Raw genomic sequence first — 24,336 nt, forward strand, 5'->3', positions numbered from 1 at the left:
TTATAAGATCTGAACTTACTGTTATTATTGTCTATGGGGCAGTAGGCATCAATGATCTTCTGGACACTGTTCTCTCTCTCTCTTCCTATCTGTTCTGTTAACTTGTTGTTCTGTGCCTCCAGTTCCTGGTTTTGTGTGTTCAGCTTGTTGTTTTCTGCTGTCAGCTTCTGGTTTTCTGCAGTCAGGTTTGTGATCTTGCTTGCTATGACAGCATAGGCCTCTGTCAGGTTTCCATTGATGACTATCAGATTACTGTTGTTTCTACCCAAGTTTCCAATGGTGACTGTCAGATTATTGTTGTTTCTCCTCAAGTTTTCATTTTCTGATCTGAGTTTGTTGTTGTCCTCTGTCAGATTGTGCTTGATCAGCAGCAGAGTCGTTTGGTTGTTTTTTAACTGTTTCAGCTCATCATTATTCATAAGAACTGCAAAAGGAAAAATTGCCTTTTAATTGATAGTAATGATGCAGTTTTGATTTTGTCATGTTGCCACAGTTGGAAGCTACTTCCTGTCTGTTTTACTTCATGTTTTCCAGTCTTTTGGAAGTTATAGGCTGTGTTTCTAAATTTTTAAAGCTGCTGACAGACATGGAGCTGCTTGTCTGATGTGTTGAGTAGCTGTTGAGTAGCATCTAATGTATTTTGATATTAGGACACTTTACTGTGTGACTGTGTAACTTTACTGTGATGATATTCTGTATTTTTTGTTGTTATTGTTGTTAACAAATCCAACAACATGTCAGTCCTGCCTGTCTGTGGCACTTAATCCAAGCCCACTGGTTCCTATTGAAGTTGTAAATCTTAATTTTCTTAAACAGGTGGGCACTGTAGTTTAAAGTAAACATCACTCAAACAGAAGTTTAATGGTGTATTTGTTAGTGACAGTCATGGATTTTATGCACTAGCAACCCTTCATAGATCCAGAAACTGAAGCGTTCATGTTCATTGTTATGAGAGAAAATGTCACCCAGTGTGACTGTGTGGCTGGAGAAGAACATACATTACTTGTTGTGTCCAGAAATTAATTTGTTCTTTGTTTGTCACAGATTTAGAAAACAATTAGAGGCATACACTTATATTTGGTAAAACAAACTGCCAATAGATGATTGGAGCTTCTGACTGTGTCAAATATATGACTGATCATATATACCAACGAATAATGGTTACAGAAGAAAACTGGTACTATTTATTTAAATGTCTGTCTCGTGTCTAAGTCTGAGTTCATGCATGACTGCCTGTTGTGTATACTTACGGAAGATACTGAGTGCTATGATGCCCAACAGCAAAATGACACAAAAAGTCCCCAAACAACAAGCCAACAGCTGATAGTGGTGACGTCTGTTGGTGGCTTTCTTGTCTGACAAGAATCCTGCTGAGACTAAACAAGAAATTAAAATCATTTTATCCATAGTTCAGATTTATATCCTAGTTTACAACAGAGAGTGATGAGGAATATGCAGGGTGACGGGCGACAAAGGTGTGAGGTCAGATCTGTCACAGTTACTCGACACATTTTAATGGGTCTTTCTGCACGGCCAGACCCCACAAGTTTTATGCACACACTATACAGATCGATTGATGTGGGTTTCCACAGAATGTTAACCATGTTCATCATTTCAAATCAGCATGTTAGCATGCAAGCATTTGATCATTAGCACAAAGTACAGCTGAGGCTGATGGGAACGTTACTAGTGTTGAGGTATTTGGTCATAAACCAAAGTATTGTACAAATTAACATTTTGTCCTGATGATGCTGCTAGAAAAAAGTCAGGAGATCACCAGCTCACCACTATCAAATGTCTGTAACCAAATTTGATGGAAATCCATCCAGTTGATATTTTCCTCAAAACCACAAATGTCAACTTAATGGTGATGATAGAGGACAAATCAGGGGAATCACCAAATTATCCTCTGGAAACCATGAATGTCTGTGCAAAATTTTGTGCTAATCTATCAAGTCGTTGTTGAGATGTTACACTTGATAAGTGAAAATTTTGACCTGCTTGTGGAAATTAAGGACACCAAAGTCATAAGGATTCATTCTTTGGGGGCCATGGATGTCTGTTTTCTTTCAAGAGAATCCATCCAATAGTTTTATGGAGATTTTACTGAAAGCCAAAAATAACAACCTCATGGTGGTGCAACAGGAAAAGTCATAAGATCACCAGTCAGTTTTATCTGCTGGTCATCATGAATGTTTGTTCCATTTAACAGTTAATTCAGTCTGGTGGACTGACAGACCAACATTACCACACAGAGCCGTGCTGCTACCCTGGCTAAAACAATTTATTGCCCTTTTGTCTCCGTCTTGGAGAAAAAAAATCTGGTGTCGCTCTTTAAGAGATATTTTCCATGTCCAGAGACAAAAACAAGGTAGTTATTATGAGCAGTGATATTAACCCTATAGCTAAACGCAGAAAAACAAGAATCACACCTGCAGGAACTGAAACTGCATTAACATTAAATCCAAGGAAAAATACATCACAGAACACAATGTTTGATAGGTGAACTCATGGAAGTGCAGTTATACATCCTGGCTGCTATGAATGCCTCAGATACAGCGCGATCACTCTACCGCAACAGAGTGAGTTATATCTTACTGCTTGAATATCTTCATTATTGTCAGGAGAACATTATGAGCTGTACTGAAACATTTAACCCAAATTTAATTAGACAGAATAGTTCAAACACATGAAGGTCTATTTAAATATAAAATTATAATGTCAACACAAGTTTGTATTTTGAACTATTCATTGATTTTGTATAGCATCTAACAATTCTACAGTCAGTAACAACAGTGCCAAAGCACAAACCTTCTCAGCCCTGTTGAATATTAGTTACTGGCTAATCCTGCTGCACTAGTATTTCTGATAAAATATGACCAAGTAACTTACTTTGAAGTCCATAATTTTTTCTTGACCGATTTAGATTATTTAAGGTTCACGTGGCCTCAATCGCTTGGTCGTGTCAGTTTGCCCTGTACAACATCAGGAAGATCCTGTCTGAGCATGCAGCACAACTCCTGGTACAGGCTCTCGTAATATCACACATTGACTACTGCAACTCCGTATTGGCAGGCCTCCCTGCATATACATTCAAACCTCTGCAAATGATTCAAAACGTGGCGGCACGTCTGGTCTTCAACCAGCCCAAAACAGCACGTCACCCCGCTGTTCATGACCCACCACTGGCTCCCAGTTGCTGCCCGCATCAAATTCAAAACCCTGACACTTGATTACCAAACGGCAACTAAAACAGCTCCCGCCTACCTGAACTCCCTCATTCAGGTCTTTACTCCAGACTAAAGACCTAGCTCTTTAACAAACACCTCTGCACTTAATGGACTGAAGGAAAAAAGAGAAGAAAAAAATCTACTTCTATGCATTCTATGTATTGCCTCTGTGCACTTCCTGTTGGCTCCTACGTCCCATCAGACTCAAACTTAGCTTTATGGCACTTGCTCATGTTCTCTCCTGACTAGACCCCTGCTTGTATTGTATCAGCTTACAGATGTACGTCACTTTGGATAAAAGCGTCTGCTAAATGTATTGTAAATTGTAATTATTAGGCTGAAATTGCTGCACTGAGAAAGAATCAAGACTGGAAAGGATGGGACAGTTTTCTTAATTAGAAACCATTCGCCATTAAATAGTTCTGTGTTTAGTTTACTGTTGAAATAAAAAGACAGATGATTTTACTAGAAATGTTCCCAGTAGCAGTAATACCTGAATGTTGTGCACATTCCTTTTCAACTTACCGTTCATGTCAGCAGCTTGTTTGGGTGTTTTGTGTGGCACCTTCACCTCATCATACACAGTGTCCTCCTCCTTTTGAGCTGAAAGGTTGAAGGACATAATCTCATGATTAATTACTGTATAGTGTTCAAATGACAAGCTCTTTTAAAAGCTTATTCCATTCCTAGAAATTAACAATTTTTGCTTTTTGTTTGTGATTGCTGTATCCCAAAATAGAATACAGAATAGTATTTTGTTAACCCTCATAGGGCTTTAAAACTACCTGATAAAACCCAAGATGATGAAATCAAACTCTCACAGTGAGTGGATCACATATAAAAGGGGAGACTGCCTTTCATGGGGAAATACTTTTCAAAAAACTTTTTCATTATATATTTTTCTGACAGGTTTAGGCAGTTGTGGCTAGGGTCGACTCTCCATACATGTTTTAACACATACAGTTATCTGCTTTGACTAATAATTTGTCTGATATGTTTTTTCCACAATCTAAGAAATCTAAAAAATTACTTCCTCTCCCTCATTGAAAAATCCAGAATCTATGAATATGCAAATATTATCTATTTGTATTTTTCATTCTTCATCCTGATGGTATTCACATCTTAAACTGAGATTTTAGGGGAGAGAAAACAGCTAAATGTTAAACTCTGCACATACATCGTTCTGCACATTGAAGCTCAAACATCCAAATGAAGTAACAACAAGCAAAACACATTTTAGAGTGTAAGGGGACAAACAGTTTATACTGATATGTTGGGATGAAACTCTAATTAACACATTACGATTGTTTTCTGTCACCAGTTGAAAGGAAGAAGGTGTTTCGATAGACATCACAGTGTGTATTTAGGAAACTGTAGCTGCGAAGTTCCTCTGGACGATAAGTAAGTGAACTCAAACATATAGTAACATTTTTAACTTAAATTTAGCCTATTGTACCTTGACTTAAATGAATATATTTGTTTTTAGAATCTCAACATTGAGATTAACAAAAAAACCTAATCTATCAAGTCGATGTTGAGATGTTACACTTGATAAGTGAAAATTTTGACCTGCTTGTGGCAATTAAGGACACCAAAGTCATAAGGATTCATTCTTTGGGGACCAAGGATGTCTGTTTTCTTTCATGAGAATCCATCCAGGAGTTTTATGGAGATTTTACTAAAAGCCAAAAATAACAACCTCATGGTGGTGCAACAGGAAAAGTCAGAAGATCACCAGTCAGTTTTATCTGCTGGTCATCATGAATGTTTGTTCCATTTAACAGTTAATTTAGTCTGGTGGACTGACAGACCAACATTACCACCCATAGAGCCGTGCTGCTACCCTGGCTAAAACAATTTATTGCCCTTTTGTCTCCATCTTGGAGAAAAAAATCTGGTGTCGCTCTTTAAGAGATATTTTCCATGTCCAGAGACAAAAACAAGGTAGTTATTATGAGCAGTAATATTTACCCTATAGCTAAACGCAGAAAAACAAGAATCACACCTGCAGGAACTGAAACTGCATTAACAGTAAATCCAAGGAAAAATACATCACAGAACAACCCACAATGTTTGATAGGTGAACTCATGGAAGTGCAGTTATACATGCTGGCTGCTATGAATGCCTCAGATACAGCGTGATCACTCTACGGCAACAGAGTGAGTTATATCTTACTGCTTGAATATCTTCATTATTGACAGGAGAACTTTATGAGCTGTACTGAAACATTTAACCCAATTTTATTTATTTTATGATGTCAATATAATTTTGTATTTTGAACTATTCATTGATTTTGTATAGCATCTAACAATTCTACAGTCAGTAACAACAGTGCCAAAGCACAAACCTTCTCAGCCCTGTTGAATATTAGTTACTGGCTAATCCTGCTGCACTAGTATTTCTGATAAAATATGACCAAGTAACTTACTTAGAAGTCCATAATTTTTTCTTTACCAACTGGATTATTTAAGGTTCACGTGGCCTCAATTGCTTGGTCGTGTCAGTTTGCCCTGTACAACATCAGGAAGATCCTGTCTGAGCATGCAGCACAACTCCGGGTACAGGCTCTCGTAATATCACACATTGACTACTGCAACTCCTTACTGACAGGCCTCTCCGCATATACATTCAAAACCTCTGCAAATGATCCAAAATGCGGCGGCACATCTGGTCTTCAACCAGCCCAAAACAGCACGTCACCCCGCTGTTCATGTCCCACCACTGGCTCCCAGTTGCTGCCCGCATCAAATTCAAAACCCTGACACTTGATTACCAAACAGCAACTAAAACAGCTCCCGCCTACCTGAACTCCCTCATTCAGGTCTACACTCTAGACTAAAGACTAAAGACCTAGCTCTCTCACGAACACCTCTGCACTTAATGGACTGAAGGAAAAAAGAGAGGAAAAAAAATCTACGTCTATGCATTCTATGTATTGCCTCTGTGCACTTCCTGTTGGCACCTACGTCCCATCAGACTCAAACTCAGCTTTATGGCACTTGCTCATGTTCTCTCCTGACTAGACCCCTGCTTGTATTGTATCAACTTACAGATGTACATCACTTTGGATAAAAGCGTCTGCTAAATGTATTGTAAATTGTAATTATTATGCTGAAATTGCTGCACTGAGAAAGAATCACGGCTGGAAAGGATGGGACAGTTTTCTCAATTAGAAACCATTCGCCATTAAATAGTTCTGTGTTTAGTTTACTGTTGAAGTAAAAAGAAAGAAGATTTTTGCCATTGTGCTAATAGTAGCAATAGCAGTAAAAGTAGTAGTAGTAGAAGTACTGGTGGTAGTAACAGTAGTATTTTGGTAGTAGTAGTGGCTGTAGTTGCAGTTGAAGCACTCGTCTGACACTGTGTCTCGGAAAAGACCTAGCAACTAACCCAACTAGAGATATGACATCCCTAAACAAAAACTCCAAAAACACTGCATTCTTCACTTCCTAGTTTGATAAGTTTGATAGCATATTTCAATTTGAACCTCCATGTCTGGGGAAATGTCTACATCTTTGAAACACCCCCAGTTTATAAGCCAGGCTTTGTTAAAAACATTGTAGTCTCCAAGCTTGAACTGAGATTACCTTCAGTGTTATAGACGGCAGTGCTAATGGTGAAGTAGTGATAGTAGTTGTAGAAGTACTAGCAGCATTACTAGAAATGTTCCCAGTAGCAGTAATACCTGAATGTTGTGTACGTTCCTTTTCAACTTACCATTTAAATGAGCAGCTTGTTTGGGTGTTCTGTGTGGCACCTTCACCTCAGCATACACAGTGTCCTCCTCCTTTTGAGCTGAAAGGTTGAAGGACATAGTGAATATATTTGTTTTTAGAATCTCAACATTGAGATTAACAAAAAAACCTAAATCTATCAAGTCGATGTTGTGATGTTACACTTGATAAGTGAAAATTTTGACCTGCTTGTGGCAATTAAGGACACCAAAGTCATAAGGATTCATTCTTTGGGGACCATGGATGTCTGTATTCTTTCATGAGAATCCATGCAGGAGTTTTATGGAGATTTTACTAAAAGCCAAAAATAACAACCTCATGGTGGTGCAACAGGAAAAGTCAGAAGATCACCAGTCAGTTTTATCTGCTGGTCATCATGAATGTTTGTTCCATTTAACAGTTAATTCAGTCTGGTGGACTGACAGACCAACATTACCACCCATAGAGCCGTGCTGCTACCCTGGCTAAAACAATTTATTGCCCTTTTGTCTCCATCTTAGAGAAAGAAATCTGGTGTTGCTCTTATAGAGATATTTTCCATGTCCAGAGACAAAAACAAGGTAGTTATTATGAGCAGTGATATTTACCCTATATCTAAACAGAGAAAAACAAGAATCACACCTGCAGGAACTGAAACTGCATTAACAGTAAATCCAAGGAAAAATACATCACAGAACAACCCACAATGTTTGATAGGTGAACTCATGGAAGTGCAGTTATACATGCTGGCTGCTATGAATGCCTCAGATACAGCGTGATCACTCTACGGCAACAGAGTGAGTTATATCTTACTGCTTGAATATCTTCATTATTGACAGGAGAACATTATGAGCTGTACTGAAACATTTAACCCAATTTTATTTATTTTATGATGTCAATATAATTTTGTATTTTGAACTATTCATTGATTTTGTATAGCATCTAACAATTCTACAGTCAGTAACAACAGTGCCAAAGCACAAACCTTCTCAGCCCTGTTGAATATTAGTTACTGGCTAATCCTGCCTCACTAGTATTTCTGATAAAATATGACCAAGTAACTTACTTTGAAGTCCATAATTTTTTCTTGACCAACTGGATTATTTAAGGTTCACGTGGCCTCAATTGCTTGATCGTGTCAGTTTGCCCTGTACAACATCAGGAACATCCTGTCTGAGCATGCAGCACAACTCCTGGTACAGACTCTTGTAATATCACACATTGACTACTGCAACTCCTTACTGACAGGCCTCTCCGCATATACATTCAAACCTCTGCAAATGATCCAAAATGCAGCGGCACATCAGGTCTCACGAACACCTCTGCACTTAATGGACTGAAGGAAAAAAGAGAAGAAAAAAATCTACTTCTATGCATTCTATGTATTGCCTCTGTGCACTTCCTGTTGGCACCTACGTCCCATCAGACTCAAACTCAGCTTTATGGCACTTGCTCATGTTCTCTCCTGACTAGACCCCTGCTTGTATTGTATCAGCTTACAGATGTACGTCACTTTGGATAAAAGTGTCTGCTGAATGTATTGTAAATTATAATTATTAGGCTGAAATTGCTGCACTGAGAAAGAATCAAGGCTGGAAAGGATGGGACAGTTTTCTTAATTAGAAACCATTCGCAATTAAATAGTTCTGTGTTTAGTTTACTGTTGAAGTAAAAAGACAGATGATTTTTGCCATTGTGCTAATAGTAGCAATAGCAGTAAAAGTAGTAGTAGTAGAAGTACTGGTGGTAGTAACAGTAGTATTTTGGTAGTAGTAGTGGCTGTAGTTGCAGTTGAAGCACTCGTCTGACACTTTGTCTCGTAAAAGACCTAGCAACTAACCCAACTAGAGATATGACATCCCTAAACAAAAACTCCAAAAACACTGCATTCTTCACTTCCTAGTTTGATAAGTTTGATAGCATATTTCAATTTGAACCTCCATGTCTGGGGAAATGTCTACATCTTTGAAACACCCCCAGTTTATAAGCCAGGCTTTGTTAAAAACATTGTAGTCTCCAAGCTTGAACTGAGATTACCTTCAGTGTTATAGACGGCAGTGCTAATGGTAAAGTAGTGATAGTAGTTGTAGAAGTACTAGCAGCATTACTAGAAATGTTCCCAGTAGCAGTAATACCTGAATGTTGTGTACGTTCCTTTTCAACTTACCATTTAAGTGAGCAGCTTGTTTGGGTGTTTTGTTTGGCACCTTCACCTCATCATACACAGTGTCCTCCTCCTTTTGAGCTGAAAAGTTGAAGGACATAATCTCATGATTAATTACTGTATAGTGTTCAAATGACAAGCTCTTTTAAAGGCTTATTCCATTCCTAGAAATTAACAATTTTACCTTTTTGTTTGTGATTGCTGTTATCCCAAAAATCTAGTATCTTTTAAAATTACAAGTCCTTCAATGTTTTCCCCAGAATAGTATTTTGTTAAACCTCAGAGCTTTAAAACTACCTGCTAAAACCCAACATGATGAAATCAAACTCTCACAGTGAGTGGATCACATATAAAAGGGGAAACTGCCTTTCATTGGGAAATACTTTACAAAAAACTTTTTCATTACATATTTTTCTGACAGGTTTAGGCAGGTCAACTCTCCATACATGTTTTAACATATACAATTATCTGCTTTGACTAATAATTTATCTGATTTTTTTTTTTCCACAATCTAAAAAATCCCAAAAAATTACTCCCTCATTGAAAAATCCAGAATCTATGAATATGTAAATATTATTCATTTGTATTCTTCATTCTTCATCCTGCTGGTATTCACAACTTAAACTGAGATTTTAGGGCAGAAAAAACAGCTAAATGTCAAACTCTGCACATACATCGTTCTGCACATTGAAGCTCAAACATCCAAATGAAGTAACAACAAGCAAAACACATTTTAGAGTGTAAGGGGACAAACAGTTTATACTGATATGTTGGGACGAAACTCCGAAAATTAAAACACTACGATTGTTTCTGTTTTTTTCTGTCACCAGCTGAAGGGAAGAAGGTGTTTCAATAGACATCACAGTGTGTATTTAGGAAACTGTAGCTGCGGGTAAACATGAAATTTGACAGTTCCCTCTGGACAATAAGTAAATGAACTCAAACATATAGTGACATTTTTAACTCTTAAATTTAGCCTATTGTACCTTGATTTAAATTAATATATTTTTTTTTTAGAATCTCAACATTGAGATTTAAATGCATACAAGGATGATCACAGAAACAAAAATAGAGGGTCCAATCCATTTAATGTAATATTTATTCTTGATGTTATGTATTAAACAAAAAGAAAATTGAAGCCTACCTTCAGGTCGGGGCTGTGTCTTAGTTTTAAATACAACTGAAGCGTAGTTTATCTCCTCCTCCGCCATCGCTACAGTCTGTCTGTTGAGTTTGGTCTGAAGACTGCTGCTGTAATTAAGCCATAGAGCAACCTAATAGCAGAAGTGTCTGTTTCCTCTGTTCATCACCCACAGCTCTAAAATTAACTTCTGCTTTTAGTTGTAAGTAATTTGCATGCATGACTGTGTTCTTGCATTATGGAAATATAATGTTCTAAAAAAAAGGCAATATTACAAACACTATGTGCAGGAAGAGGATTTAACTTTGGACTTTGGATGTTTGCTTGGTGTTGTTCAATTCATGTTGATCTTACAATAACCAAATGAAGTAGTGGTTTTGACACTTAATTGACACACCCTCTCTGTTCTAGACAATTTATGTTAAACTGGTGTCTACATCTGTAGCTCACACACACATTTTGCTTTACTGTCACTGTGAAATGACTCCTGTATAAGTTATTTTTGTTTACGTTTGTCTGTTTTGTTCAGCCAAGTATTACACTTAGTAGATTTGGTCCCCGGTTCTTACAGTGCAAATTTTGACTTTGATATTAATGTTTTTTATGTTTTTTTAACTGTATTTTTGCTCAAATATGCCAATTCATGTCCTGTTTGCAATTTTTATGGTTTTTCATATTGTTGTTTTCTAGGCAATATTTATGTAAGTCCTCTGTGAGAGAGATTTAGTTTGTTTGACTTTTCTAATTAAAGCTTGAATCAAAATGAATAAGAATAAAGAGCAAGACATCTTGGCAATGCACTGCACTTTTAAAATGAATAGTCACAGTCTCCAGGTAATGATTCCTGATGATTTTGGTGACCTTGTTGATTTTCATCTATTGCACCACTTTTAGTTCAAAATGTACCAATAATGAAAACATATCTCAAAACCTCTTGGCTGTATTTCCAGTTTGGATTTATGAATTCTAATGTTATGGTAACACTCCTCTGAACTTTACTTTATCTACATGCAGTACAATCTATGCAATGACATACTGCACTCTGATAACATATATATATATATATATATATATATATAATATATACATATATGTACTACATTTTAAGGTCACTTCTTGAATTAGGCTGCTTTAAAAGAGAATTACATTTTGCAAATTATCTTGTGTAACTTGGTAATGTTTTGCTTTTGGTTGTTATGTCGTTAACCTGAAATATAAAATTGAATACATGTTATTGATCATTGAAGTAATTAGTAACATATATGGAATAGATTGTGTTCATTGATAAATAAAATAAATTATACTAATGCATAAACTAATTAATATCATACTTTACTGTTGGTTCTGTGCTTCAGTGAAAGCTAAAAAAAAATTAGTGAATATTCTGTGCATGTATTGTGGATCTCTCTCCCCCTCGCTGGTGATCCTGCTGTGGTGTGTATGTGTGTGTGTGATGGGCTAACTGAATGATTTGGTTTCAGCCTCCAAGCTTGCAGTTTTAAGGCCAGCTTCTTCCAGCTCCTGCCGGCTCACTTCTCTCCACTTCCAACCAACCTGCCAGCCAACACGTTTCAGTGTGAAATGTTGTTTGGAGATTTGTTTACATGATATATCAGCTCAAGTTTTATAGGGGTGGGTAGCATTTTTGTTTAATTCTACTTTGTCTCCTGTTTTTGTCACATTAGGAGTTAGGTTAGCGGCTTGTTCTGTTTGTAGGTAAGTTTAGGTCAGCTTTAGTTCACTTTTGTTTGTTATTTTGCTGTTAGCCCACCCTGAAGCCTTGAAGACTTTATAATAAAACCTTTAAAGGGCTGCAAAACCCTTGTTGCTGGTGGTTCTTGGGAGCTGGGAAGAGGGAAGTCTCATTCTTTTCATTTTGCGCCAGAACTTCTCCTAGGCGGAGTCATAACACACACTTTGCATTATTTGGGTTAATAATTAACTTACTTTCAAAAAGTGGAACAGAGCACAGGTGACATTCTTTTAAATGAATGCAGAAGGAAGTTATGAGTGCAGCTAGAATGAAGCTGCTGGACTTTATGACCAAAATTTTAATAATGTAGAGCAACTAAAGTGACAATTGTTTCCAAAAACACACGTGCTTAGGTTACAGGAAAAAGGTTGCTTCTTTTCTCATGTCATTTCAGTAGAAGACCTTTTTGTTTTTCTTTCAGCAAGAGGATGTTCGAAACCGTGATGTAATGTAACTGGTTTAGTAGATGAGTTTTCTCAATTCTGTGGTTAGTTTCACTTGTCCTTGTCCACGCTTTCATTTCATGGATGTGTAATAAGAGCTGGACAGGGCTCAGCTGCTCAGCCTTGCAGCCAGTTTCTTCCAATGGTCACTCGCGGTATTGCAGCGAAAAATCCCCCTGCAGCCCAAAATACATTTGCCCCATAAACCACCACTGTAAAAGAGACGTCTGTAAAACTGTTGACACCTCGAACTGCAAACCAGGTCAATTATGACTCTTTCCATTATGAATTTTTGATCCATGGAGGTTTTATATTCGTAAAACTTTACTCGAGCTGAGAAAAGTGATATAAAAATCTGTGATATCATCACAATGTAAAGTCTATGGGTTGAACGGGAGCTTGTGGGCGGGGCCAGCGGGGGAAACACTACTGCGTATATTCAGTGGGCCACACAACGTGGAAGCAAACCTGGGAGGTAGAAACTTTTTTTTTTTTTTGCGTATGCGCCACCCGAGCAATTCTTATTGCACTGAATGGGCACCATTTATGGTCTGGTATCCAGCTCTTATAATACATCCATGTTTCATTTCCATCAGGCTACTCAAAAACACACACACACACACACAAATAAAAAATGTGGGACAAATTTAGCTCAAGAATGCTGGTGCTAGAGTCCAAACAACATGACAAACAAAACGGATCACTTCATATCAACTCTCAGGTTTCTGTGCACTGTCCTCCAGTTTGTCTATAAATCTCTCATTGGTTTTGGATCAAAATACATCTTTTTCTTTTATCATTGGAGCCCTCATGGCCTCATCAGGTAGTGGTCTGCTTGCCATTCCCAGAATCCAAATGAAACACCGGAGAAGCAGAATTTTTTAAAAGTATTTATTCAGGTATTTTTGTGATGTGATTGAACCAGTAGTAGATGATGACAAGAAATGAGGGTCTAGAGAGGATTGATGATATATAACAAAGGTCCCTGGACAGATACAGAGATGTTGCAGTTACATGTTCAGCATTTTAAACCTCTAGGCAACTACACACACCTTTTTCATATGATTTAAAATGGTTTCTATCCTTTTATTTTGCATTTTTGCATTCAGCATAAAATATTGCTGTAATCTGATGTTTTAAGGCATTATATAAAGCACTTTGAATTGCCTTTGGGTCTGAAAATGTGGCCTTTTACTGTTGAGATCTGTATTGATATCTAAAGCTCTTGTTGCTTGTTGACTCTGACTTGCCGAAATTCACTGTCAATCTGTTAAATGTGGCTCTATGATGTGTTGTTTCCCTGCGTTTCCTGTTAATGACGCTTATGTGAAATGCATCCCACTTTCTGTTCAGCAGAGGATTTTCCCCTGGAAAAGTGGCAGTGGTGAAAGAGTTAATCTTAGAGATTACCTCACTGCCTCTCTCTGCCCTTTCCCATCTCTTCCAGCCCCCCCTCTGTCTCTCCCCCTCACCATTCTCCACTCTCTCTCTCTCTCTCATCCCACTCTCTCCCTCTCCATCCGTCCTTCCTCATCTCCTCTCCCCTCCCTCTGTAGCCTCCAGTCTCCTCCCTCAAAATCCCTCCTCCCCTATTGTCCATCTGCCCAGCCCCTTCATTAACTCTAGTATGAAAGCCTCTTGCTGGCAGTCAGACTACCAGATCCTCAGAGGAGCTTCACTCACACAAAAAAACCTCACACACAGACCAGAACTCGGGTCTGGACACAGAGATACAGTTGGCTGCCAAATCATAATCAGTGTACCTCTGAGTGAGGCCTCGGTTTGCCAAATCTCTCTTATCTAACACAGACATGGAGCTCCACAGTGGGCATAGACCCTTCCACCACAGCCACCTGGGTGAGGAGAAGCATCAGATGCTGAACCTGAACCAACGCCTGGAGACCTACTTGAGCCGGGTCAAACTCCTGGAGGAGGAAAATGCGCTGCTTGCAAAGGAGATCCAAGCTCTGAGACACAGCAATAACGGAGCCTCGACGCGCAGGAGGGGTCTTGAGGAAGAGCTGCGTCAGGCGAGACGGGAGGTGGATGCAGCCTGGAAGGACCGGGTCTACACAGAGCTGGAGGTTAGCAAGCTGCCTGAGGAGCTCCAAGCCCTGGACTTTCATAGGCAGAAGGAGGTTCAGGCCCAGGTGGAGGCTAATAAAAAGCTGGAGCAAAGCAGGAAAGAGCTAGAAGAGGAGCACCGGGCGCAGATCTGGCTCAAGCAGAAGGTCAGTCAGCTGGAACATGAGATGAGGCTCCTAATTCAAACCCACCAGGACAATGTGGCCCATTTGGAGGCCAAAATTACTCATTCCAGAGCCACAGTGCCACCCACATTGGCTCAAAGGGGCATCCTGACACCAAACATCCAACAGCTGGAGCAGGAGTACTCCCAGAGGGTCAGCAGGGCATGGCAGCAGACAGCAGAGGCCTATGAGGGTCAGTTAGCTCGGCTAGAGGAGTCGCTCAACCAGACCAGAAGCCGTTTGATGCAAGTGGGCCAGGAGAAGAGTGAGAGCCAGCTAAAACTCCAAGCCCTGGAGAAGGAGATCGCATCAGCCCAAGATGTCAGGCTGCATCTGGAGAAGACTGCATCCCAACAGAGAGACAAATACAGCCAGGAGATCCAGCAGCTCCAGGTGAGAGCAGAACATACTTACCTGCTACAGATCACATTCTTTATCAGATTCAAATCATAGGTCCCGTACTTTAACTCTGTCTTTGGCAGTAAACAAAGGCTACAACTAACAAATATTTTCCTTATCGATTGAGCTATTGAATATTGGATGAACTGTTTTCTCTATAAAATGTAAAAAAAAATGACAAATCCTCATCACAGCTGATCAGAGCCCACAGTGGTGTCTTGCACCAATAATACCCAAAGATATGAGTTTATACAGGGATGTGAGGGGGAGAAAGGCAAGAAAACTCTAAAGTTGATTGATTGCTTCATTTGATCACAATTGATTCAGTCGACTGATTGATTTATCAAATGAGAATTTGAGCATTCAAATTAACTTGATATTTAAACATATGTGGCATAATAACGTCAGAGGACATAGATTTTAAAAATAGTTGGATCTTTCACAGCAACAACAAAAAAAAACCTAAATAAGACAATGACTTGTTAAAACCACCCCCACAAGTTCATATGCTGTTGCTCATGAAACAATCGGTCACAGTGTTTAGCAACTTTCTCTCACATGACGCAAATAGACACCGTCTAAAATAATGTGGTGACAAACCACAGGAGAATGCGAACAGTTGATAATCAGAGTCTACACCACCATGGTCAGTGAGGCAAAACAGAAATTAGACACATCCACTACTGCATGACATTTACACATGACTGGTGAAATCGTTAAAGGTCAAATATTCGATCACCAGTGGATCTTTTTGTTCTCACTCTTATGAACTTATACACAACTTTTTAAAATCTAATTTACTGGTCAATGTTAAAGGCAACATGCCAGATGTCCGACTGAAGGCTTAAGAAACACTTGTGAGTTTTTCCCTCAGGGGCTTTCCCTCCTCGGTATGCATATTTAATATTCTAATGGACTGGAAACATTGGGGTCTGAAAAGGGCTGGGGAACTACATATTATGGGGTTTTTGGGATTAGTTCTGGGTCACAGTGAGGTCTGAGAGGTGATGTACCCAAATCAAGCGCTTTTTGGAACAATTCTGCTTTCTACATGGGTGGGTCTCAACAACTGGCAACACAGTTTCCTGGACTGTAATAATTTGCAAGGCTAACAGACTGTAACATGTAACAGAGGGTGACATGTAAAAACCTAAAAATATGAACTTATGAAACTAGACTTTCACAGCGTTACTGTTCAGCGAAACCCCTCACCGGATCAGTACATTTAAACGAAATAACCCAGAGAACTCTACATACTGTAGCACAAACAGGGCTGAAATGTTTATTCTCTACTTAGTATACTACTCCTTGTGAATGCTTTGAAACCTTTTTTTAACCTCTTCCTTTTCCTGCCTCACTTCCTGTTTTGGCAGGATCACTTGGAGGGCCTGGAGGTGGAGAAAGAGGAGCTGGGCCAGCAGATTGATCAACTCCTCCTGAAGAACCGAGGCCTGCTGCAGCTGAAGATGTCTCTGGGCCTGGAGGTCTCCACATACAGGTAAACTGCACTGTCAGCTGCTTTCACATGTCATTGAAATACGATCTTCTTCAGGGCACCTTGAATAAAGACATTTGTCACTAAATGCTTGAGAGAAAAACCAAGAATAGAGATAAAGGACCATCAATCATTTTGTATACCTTCATGCTGGGAAGTCTAATCTAATCTACCCGAGAAGCAGGGTAGAGATTAAACAACGAGGATAAAAAAAGAACAAATTACAGAAAGAAGTCGCAATTTCTGTGCTTTCAGAGCACTTAGAATTACATGTATTGATCCAGGGCTGATCAATCACTAATCAATACTGAGAAAATGTGTTCAAGATTTCACTCCAAAGTATTATCTCTTGTGTGTGTGTTAAACGTGGAGCTGAAGACAGGTCATAAGGACTGTAAGCAGGGGAAACAGCTAGTCTGGCTCTGTCCAAAGTCTAAAAGCACCCCCACCATCTCTAAAGTGGACTAATTAACATATTGTATTAAGTCAGTTAATTCAGTAAATAAACAGAGATGTAAAACAACAGTTTGCGATTTTAGGAGCAGTTATGTGTCATATGTTTGCAATATACTGTATACTCTTAAAAAATGTTTAAACCTTTTTGTAGAAAGGAAGTCATATGCTGCTTTTATTCGCTAAACCGTGACGAGCCTCAGTTTCAGGATCTTAGCTTTAACTGCTCTAAAGAGGCCAAAGGCTGAACTGCAAGGAAGGAAAACTGTTCAGAGTTCAAATGTATCCAGGAAATGACAGGAATACAGAACCTGTGCCCTCGTAACACAACAAACAAACAAAAATATCTCAGTACTGATGCCTGATAAATAAAGATGTATCAAAAGATATTATAATATGACATTGATTAGTATTAACTATTGACATAGTGGTTATTTCAATAGTAGTCTTATCAGAGTCTTATCAAGTCTGGATTTACTTTCATTTGGATTGTCGTGTTTCTGCAAACTGAATTCACCGCATCAGATTTTCAACATGTTTGCAAGATGTTCACCTTGCATTGAATTACTTTACTGTGTCACAATTTAACTGTTGCCCTAAAATCAGAGCAGAGTAGATTGTCATTAATGTAAATATTCACTTTTCACATTTTTTCCAAGACATCCTGAGGGAAACACGTGTAGAGTTTGTTGTTTGATTTATTCAGATATCGAGCGTCTACTAACATGTCAGCTTTGTATTCCGTTCTATCATTGCCAATGATCAATGGGTAAAAAACAGAGCTATTATGATATGACTATTGTTTTGAATACTGTCATTTAAAATGAAACAGCAGATGGAGTATTTAAAGAGATAAATTTTCTGTTTTAGAAGTCAGCCTTTGTGTTGACATTGACTGATGGCTTTTATGAAGTGTTAGTCACATTGAAAAGTGAAAGAACTTCAGCGGGGGGACTGATCTAAGGAACTAACCTTGATGTTAGAAAAGTGTGAGATAAATGTTGCATTTAATGTTGATTTCAACATGTTGAAAGGCAAATGCAACAAACCACATATTGAGGTTTGCAAGAAGCCTCCTCACTCAGAATGTCAAGTCATGTGTTCCCCTAATCCAATTTTCAAACATCCTTTGTTTTTATTATCATTATGAGGAACATATGAAGAAAATTATTAATATTATGGTTGTGCTCACATGGTAATTGACCACGCTAAGCTCCAAATTGTTGCTCATATTGTAATAGCTATTGATTTTTGCTCTCTCAAACACAGAGCTTAACTAAGCTGCGGCTGCTGTGACACCAAAGTTACAACAACTGTATCAGATGATTGCAAAACTATGTACCTTAAGCTCTATTTCCCCCTTAAATGGGGAAGTTTAGTTAAAACTTTATATGTTGACATTTTACACTTTCCAGCTGATTTTATAGATGTATTGGTAACAAGAAATGATTGGTCGATTGATAATCGATTAATCATTTGTTTGCATTATATTTCACTTTGGCTTTTGGACTGTGAGTCTACTTTTAAGAACAGCACCTTTTGCTTTAGAAAACTGTGTTGGATATTTTTTATTACATTTTATAGACTAAACAATTCATTGAGAAAACAACCAGCAGATTGATTGATACTGAAAATCATTGTTAGTTACAACCTGCTTCCAAAGTATCAGGATGCTACTTATAAATAAGAGTTGCGACTTTTGAAGAAGGCTATCAATGTCTCCTTGTCTCTAGTGTTTGATTGCTCAGCTAGGCTAAACACATAATGGATATGGACTGATTTGCTGTGTTCCTTTAACAGAAATGATATTGGAATCAGATTTTTGCATTCAAATAAGTTGCATGAAGGTTGCATGCTGCAGGATCTGATATTGTTCCACATATCCATGTGGTCCTGACTGGAAATATCCATATGATCAGTAAGCAGTATAGACAAGTTTTTGTTGCCCAAACTGATTATAAAATATCACATATTATTTTAGAATGTTAACAAATCGTTAAAAACAAGCTGGATGAAACCTCCAAATAAATCCAGCTGAGCTATCATCACTAGCATGTCAACTCTGATTTAGATGGTGAGATAAACCTATTCAAACGCTGCTGCTCAGAAACGGCACAGAGGATCACCCTTCCATCGGTGAGAGAAGCTGACGAATAAAAGGCTGTCCACCACGGGTGCAGCCGTCTGGACTAAAGGTCACCACACTGAAACAGCAGCCTCTGTTGTCTTGGACACAGTGATTTATCCATTATGGAGCTCTATAGTGGCGTCTCCTTTCTCCTTCTCCCCCCTCCTCCTCAAAATATTGACCTTCACCCTTCAGTGAGAAGCTACCAATTTATGAGCTATGGGAGTCTAGAATAACAGCAGAGTGGAGATGAAGGGGGAGGACAAAACTAGAGGACAAGTTTCAATGTCATTTGTGGTACATGAAACTGTTGTTCTACCGAGGTGTGTTGTATTATATTTATTATTTTAATCAAACATGGTCTTGTAGAGAAGTACAAACATAAAATTAGTTCATCTGATAGATATGAAGCTAATTATAAGAATATGTGATTCAAGGAAGATTGGTGTGGTCAACATGTGTGAATGGAGACATTGATATTAGTGCTGCATGGGCTGCTCATAATATCTGCTGTCATTATGTGTGTGTTGTGTGTGTGTGTGTGCAGAGGTTTGTGTGCTGCAGATGGCTCCTCAATGGCAGGGCCTTTCCTTCATTACCATATCAACAGATCTCAGTCTGTTCCTGCTGCTTAAGAGCAACAAAAGTCACCCTTCGCTCTTCTTCCCACCCACCGCTCTGAGCAGCATCATGTCAGCATTCACCCATTTACGGCTCCTCTTAAACCAAAAACATGTTTTGTCTTTTAAAAGCTGTGCAACTTCAGAATGTAACTTGTTTCTCTTTTTGTCTGTCTTGACAGAGCTTTGCTGGACAGTGAAAGCTTTAGGGGAGACATCTCTTTGTTAAATCAGCCAAGAAACATTTCCATCACAGGTAATGAAAGTAAACTGTATTCATACATCAACACCATGTCAGAGACTTCACTGCTGCAACCCTAATATGTCGCATAAATCTTCTCCTTTGTCTCCACTCTCCCTGTTACATTAATACTCCCCCTTTGTGAGGCTGTAACTTCACTTAGTCTAACTAAAAGCCCCTTGGAGTGGGGGACACGTTTGATAGAATTTGTAATAGCATTAGTCTAACTGGGGAGTGGTAGGGGGAGCTTGGCCAAGGGGGCTGAGCTAGGCACTTTGGGTCCTGTAATGCAAGCCACCTAAGACAGTCCCCAAAGGTTATTGAGCCGTATGGCTTTGCTTTCCAGTAACTTAGACAACGGAGAAAGGAAATGACAATCAATATCTCCCCATTAGTGTCCAACCTCCATTGAGAACATATGGTCTAATAATGCTTTGGGGAGGCAGGTTCAGTATCTCTGACAGGTTAAGATTACTAGAGATGATTTGAAATACTAGTCAGCTTTCTGTGCAGATATCAAATATCTTAGGATACAGTTTTTTTTTGGCAGAATTGTTCTAAATAACATGTTGGTTTCATTTGAAGTAAATGTGTTCAAGAGACATCAATGCAGGTCATAATTATTACAGTGGCTCAGTTCATTGTGTATTCATGAGCTCTTCTCTTGTCCTCCACAGATGCAGTTTTCAGTCCTCAGGGACTTAAAGAGAATTACCAGACCCAGCTGCCTGCTCGCCACAACACCACTTCCTTCTCATCTGTCTATGGCATAACAGGAAGATCGAAAGCAACGGCAAGAAACGCTGTATCAGTCTGGGGTCGAAAACCTGTAACCTTCACTGAAACTCCCAAGATTTCGAAAAAACATGCAGATGATGACACAACAAAGTCATCAACATGGGAAACCCCTTATCCAAAAATACTGCAGGATGGAGCAATTGAAAATTTCAGACCACAGGAAGTTCATGAGAAAGTAACCTATGCTGAACCTCTTTCACCTCCTAATGAGCAGGAGGCTCCTAATGAAACAATATTTGTGGACCAAGAAGGGAAAAAGGATTGGAACAATGTTGGTGTTGAACCTCCTGAGGAAAAACCAGTAGAGTCAGTTGTCAGTTATCAGGTTGAGTCTGGCCTCAGCAACAAGCTGCACATCAATGATGAAATTACTCAACATCAATTTACAACACTCAACATTGCACCATACCAAGGGGTGACGACAGAGGAGCCTTGCAGTTTCGCAGATGAACCTGATAATGGTGTACCTTACAAAATGTCAGCTGAAGGTCAAGAATTGGAACAGCCACATGCTCCAATTGATGCATGGGTAGAGAAAGAGTGTATAGGCAAAGAGGTAGAGCATATGAAAGAGGAAACGTCAGATTCTGAAACAGAGGCAGTACTTGAACCAACCTTTGAATCAAGAACAAGCAGCCCAATATCTGAATGTGAGCCTGAAGAAAGCATGTTTAATCAAGTGACAGACTTCAGCCGAGATGAAAACATCTTAAAGGAGGATGCAGTTGAGATAAGGCGAGAAATAAGCTGTTCCATGATAGGAACAAATGAGATGGAGGTTGAGGATAAGTTGTACCCCGATGGAGAGGAGATGGATACATGGGATAGTGTGATGGAAAGGAAGGTTGATCTGAAGACGGATGATGACATAAAAAAGGATGAAACAAAACAACAACATGCTGAACCAGAGGAGGACATATCAGTAAGAGAAGAAGAGCGTAATAAGAAAGACACAAGGCAGGATTTTGCCACTGATGTACAGCAAGATGACAACATGGCATCTTCACTGATGGACAGACAGCATGCTGTGTTAGGAAAAGAGCATTCACCACTTTCTGACAATGAAGAAGAAGAAGAAAATGATGAAGAGGAGGATTCTCAAAATGTCTCAGTGTCATGGAAGACCGAGCTGGAGAGTGACAGCTATGCTCTGGACAACACTCTTGCAGACACTCGTCCTTTGATTCGATACAAGAGCGATGAGACTGACGCCAATACTCAGGCGTCACACATGGATGAGAGCGAGTCCAGTGAAGGTGAACAAGAAAAGAAGGTTGTAGAGACGGGAACTGGAACGTGGAGCGAAGGCAAGTCAAAGAAATTTGGAACCATGGAAGATCTGTGCGAAGAAGCTGAAGGAGAAGCATTGGACGATGAATATGATCTGGGATACACTCATACTGAGGACAGGGATGTTGGCCATGGTATGACTTTGAGTGAGAATGCTACACCGGTGAATGATGATGAAAATACAGAAGAAATGATCAAGAAAGTCAGTGAGGGACATTCGGATGAAGAAACTGAGGAACTTGCCAAACCTGTGGTACCCTCATATGTAGACTATGATGAGGAGTTGGAGACAGACAGACTTGTGGAACAGGAATTGGAAAACCTATCAACAGACAGCTACGCTGTTCACTTTGCACAGCAGCAGGACGATGAGAGTGAGGAGGACGAATTCCTCAAGGAAATGACAGAGCAAGAGGAGGCTGGCAAAACAAAAATGGAAGACATGTCTTCCTGTACAGAGCCTGATGTGACAGTAAACCATGGACTTGCATCTTCTACTGCAATTATCAATCAAACTGATGAGAACCTATATTTCAGTGATTTGTCAGTGGTAGTGCCTCAAACAGACACTCTGGCTGATGAGGAGGTCCACAATGAAGATCAAGAAGCTATAGATGCCCCAGAAAAAAGAGAAGGAGAGGATGAACACAATGTGTCCATGGTGACACATGCTGATATAACAGAAGATCAGTCTATATTTAGTGACTTCATCAGCAGGCCTGATATGGAGGAAATAAACAACTCAGAGGACCCAAAGACCACGCTACATCTAACAGCAGATCAAGAAAATCTGCAGGATGCGACTGTCCCCACTGATGTGGAAGAGGCTACACCTGTAGAAGCATCCAGTGTGTCTCAAGAACACGAAATGGAGGATGTTGCAGACTGTCAGGCACATCCTGAAGTTCCAGAAACAACTGAATGGGAAGTCCTAGAGAACCCAAGCGAGGACTTTGAAGTCAGAGATCAGAATGAAAATGACGAAAAATATGATAATGTGCTGGAATCAGCTGAAAGTTATCTTCATGATGATGGAAGCACTGATGAGGGTGCCATGACACCTAAAGAGGAGCCCCTTGAGACTTCCCCTGACAGTGTACCTGAGGAAAATGACATCTTTGTGGTGAAGGACTCAACGGAAATTTTGAAAACAAATGGCAAAGACAGCGGCCTGCATGGTTTCTTCAGCTCTGGTGTGAATAATGACTTCTGGGTGTCCTCCCTGGAGACCGGCGCCACTTTTCAACCAGATGATGCCTGTAATGAAACAGCTGAGCAAACCAATAAGAATCTAGGGTTTGGTGACCACCTAGTTTGGGGGAATTCAGAAAATTCAAATGTGGTAAATGGGAAGTTCAGGTTGGATATTGACTCATCTAAAGCCCCGGTACCTAAGAAAGAACAGGAGCAGATGCATTCGGAGGTGAAGCAGGTGTTATTTGGAAAAGTTGAGGGTGAGATGATCCAATCTGAGGAGTCTGAAGTTGAGGGTGAATCCTGGTCATCTGTGGAGGAATAAGTATAAATGTAGCGAGGGGTATACTTAAATCAGTTTAGACCTCATCAGCATTAGTCAGATGAAAATTAGGTTTTGCTGTAATATGTATTTACTATGAAAGCCAAATTTGTGCCTAGGTGCGCACCCCAGTGACGCTAACCACCAATGTGCCAATTCTATCTATACAGATACTGAGCAATTGCTTCATTTCCGTAAACTGACATATTTGATGAAACTTTTTTCCCCGCTCTATTCTAATTATTAAAACATTTCAGTCTTTCAGTGTGCATGTAATGGAAGAAGGTTCAGCATTTCTGCATGAGGGAACAGCATGAAGACAGAACAAAGAATGTCATTTGAAAGTCAACGTATCATTGATCGCTGCCTAATCTGATTTTACTCACTGATGGAAATCAATGAGACCAGGAGGGTAGGATTCCTTGTAGAGCTGCTGTTTCACAGTGTATCAGACAGACAGCTAGTGTTTCTGCTGGACAACTGACCTACTTTTGCATGTTTTACACATATAGAATGAATGGTTGGTTGTAAAAGGTTGTTAAAGCTGTAACAGATGACCTGATTTGGATAAGCAAACTATGTTATGTTTGTATTTGGTTGGTCTGTATGAAGCACATCAGTTTGACTCTTTATTTCCATTCATAAAGTTCAATTTCACTGCGGTACATTTACAGCTCCAAATAAAACTGTAGATTCATGATA

At 39.3% G+C, this 24,336-nt stretch overlaps 2 protein-coding genes across 5 annotated transcripts in view; one reads left to right on the forward strand and one right to left on the reverse strand.

The window, feature by feature from the left end:
- LOC122987149 (C-type lectin domain family 4 member G-like) overlaps positions 1-12,626 on the reverse strand; it is a 45,440-nt gene extending 32,814 nt beyond the window's left edge. Inside the window, exons 1-7 of one of the 3 annotated variants that reach the window (XM_044358851.1) lie at positions 11,804-12,626; positions 10,253-11,770; positions 9,112-9,189; positions 6,949-7,026; positions 3,756-3,833; positions 1,251-1,370; positions 20-424 (exon numbers count right to left, since the gene is read on the reverse strand). In XM_044358851.1, the coding sequence (XP_044214786.1) occupies positions 20-424; positions 1,251-1,370; positions 3,756-3,833; positions 6,949-7,026; positions 9,112-9,189; positions 10,253-10,319 (826 nt within the window). In that variant the 5' untranslated portion in view covers positions 10,320-11,770; positions 11,804-12,626. Of the gene's footprint in view, positions 1-19; positions 425-1,250; positions 1,377-3,755; positions 3,834-6,948; positions 7,027-9,111; positions 9,190-10,252 lie in introns of all 3 variants that reach the window. The other 2 variants (XM_044358849.1, XM_044358850.1) reach the window with 2 other exon arrangements.
- The window catches only part of nes (nestin), a 94,253-nt gene extending 69,917 nt beyond the window's left edge, over positions 1-24,336 (forward strand). The window contains exons 3-6 of one of the 2 annotated variants that reach the window (XM_044358845.1): positions 14,002-15,087; positions 16,467-16,591; positions 19,972-20,045; positions 20,708-24,336. In XM_044358845.1, coding sequence (XP_044214780.1) covers positions 14,257-15,087; positions 16,467-16,591; positions 19,972-20,045; positions 20,708-23,637 — 3,960 coding nt within the window. In that variant the 5' untranslated portion in view covers positions 14,002-14,256 and the 3' untranslated portion in view covers positions 23,638-24,336. The remainder of the gene's footprint in view (positions 1-14,001; positions 15,088-16,466; positions 16,592-19,971; positions 20,046-20,707) is intronic. The other variant, XM_044358846.1, reaches the window with a different exon arrangement.

The sequence above is a fragment of the Thunnus albacares genome, chromosome 8 (genome assembly GCF_914725855.1).
Source record: "Thunnus albacares chromosome 8, fThuAlb1.1, whole genome shotgun sequence".
NCBI classification, from domain to species: Eukaryota; Metazoa; Chordata; class Actinopteri; order Scombriformes; family Scombridae; genus Thunnus; species Thunnus albacares.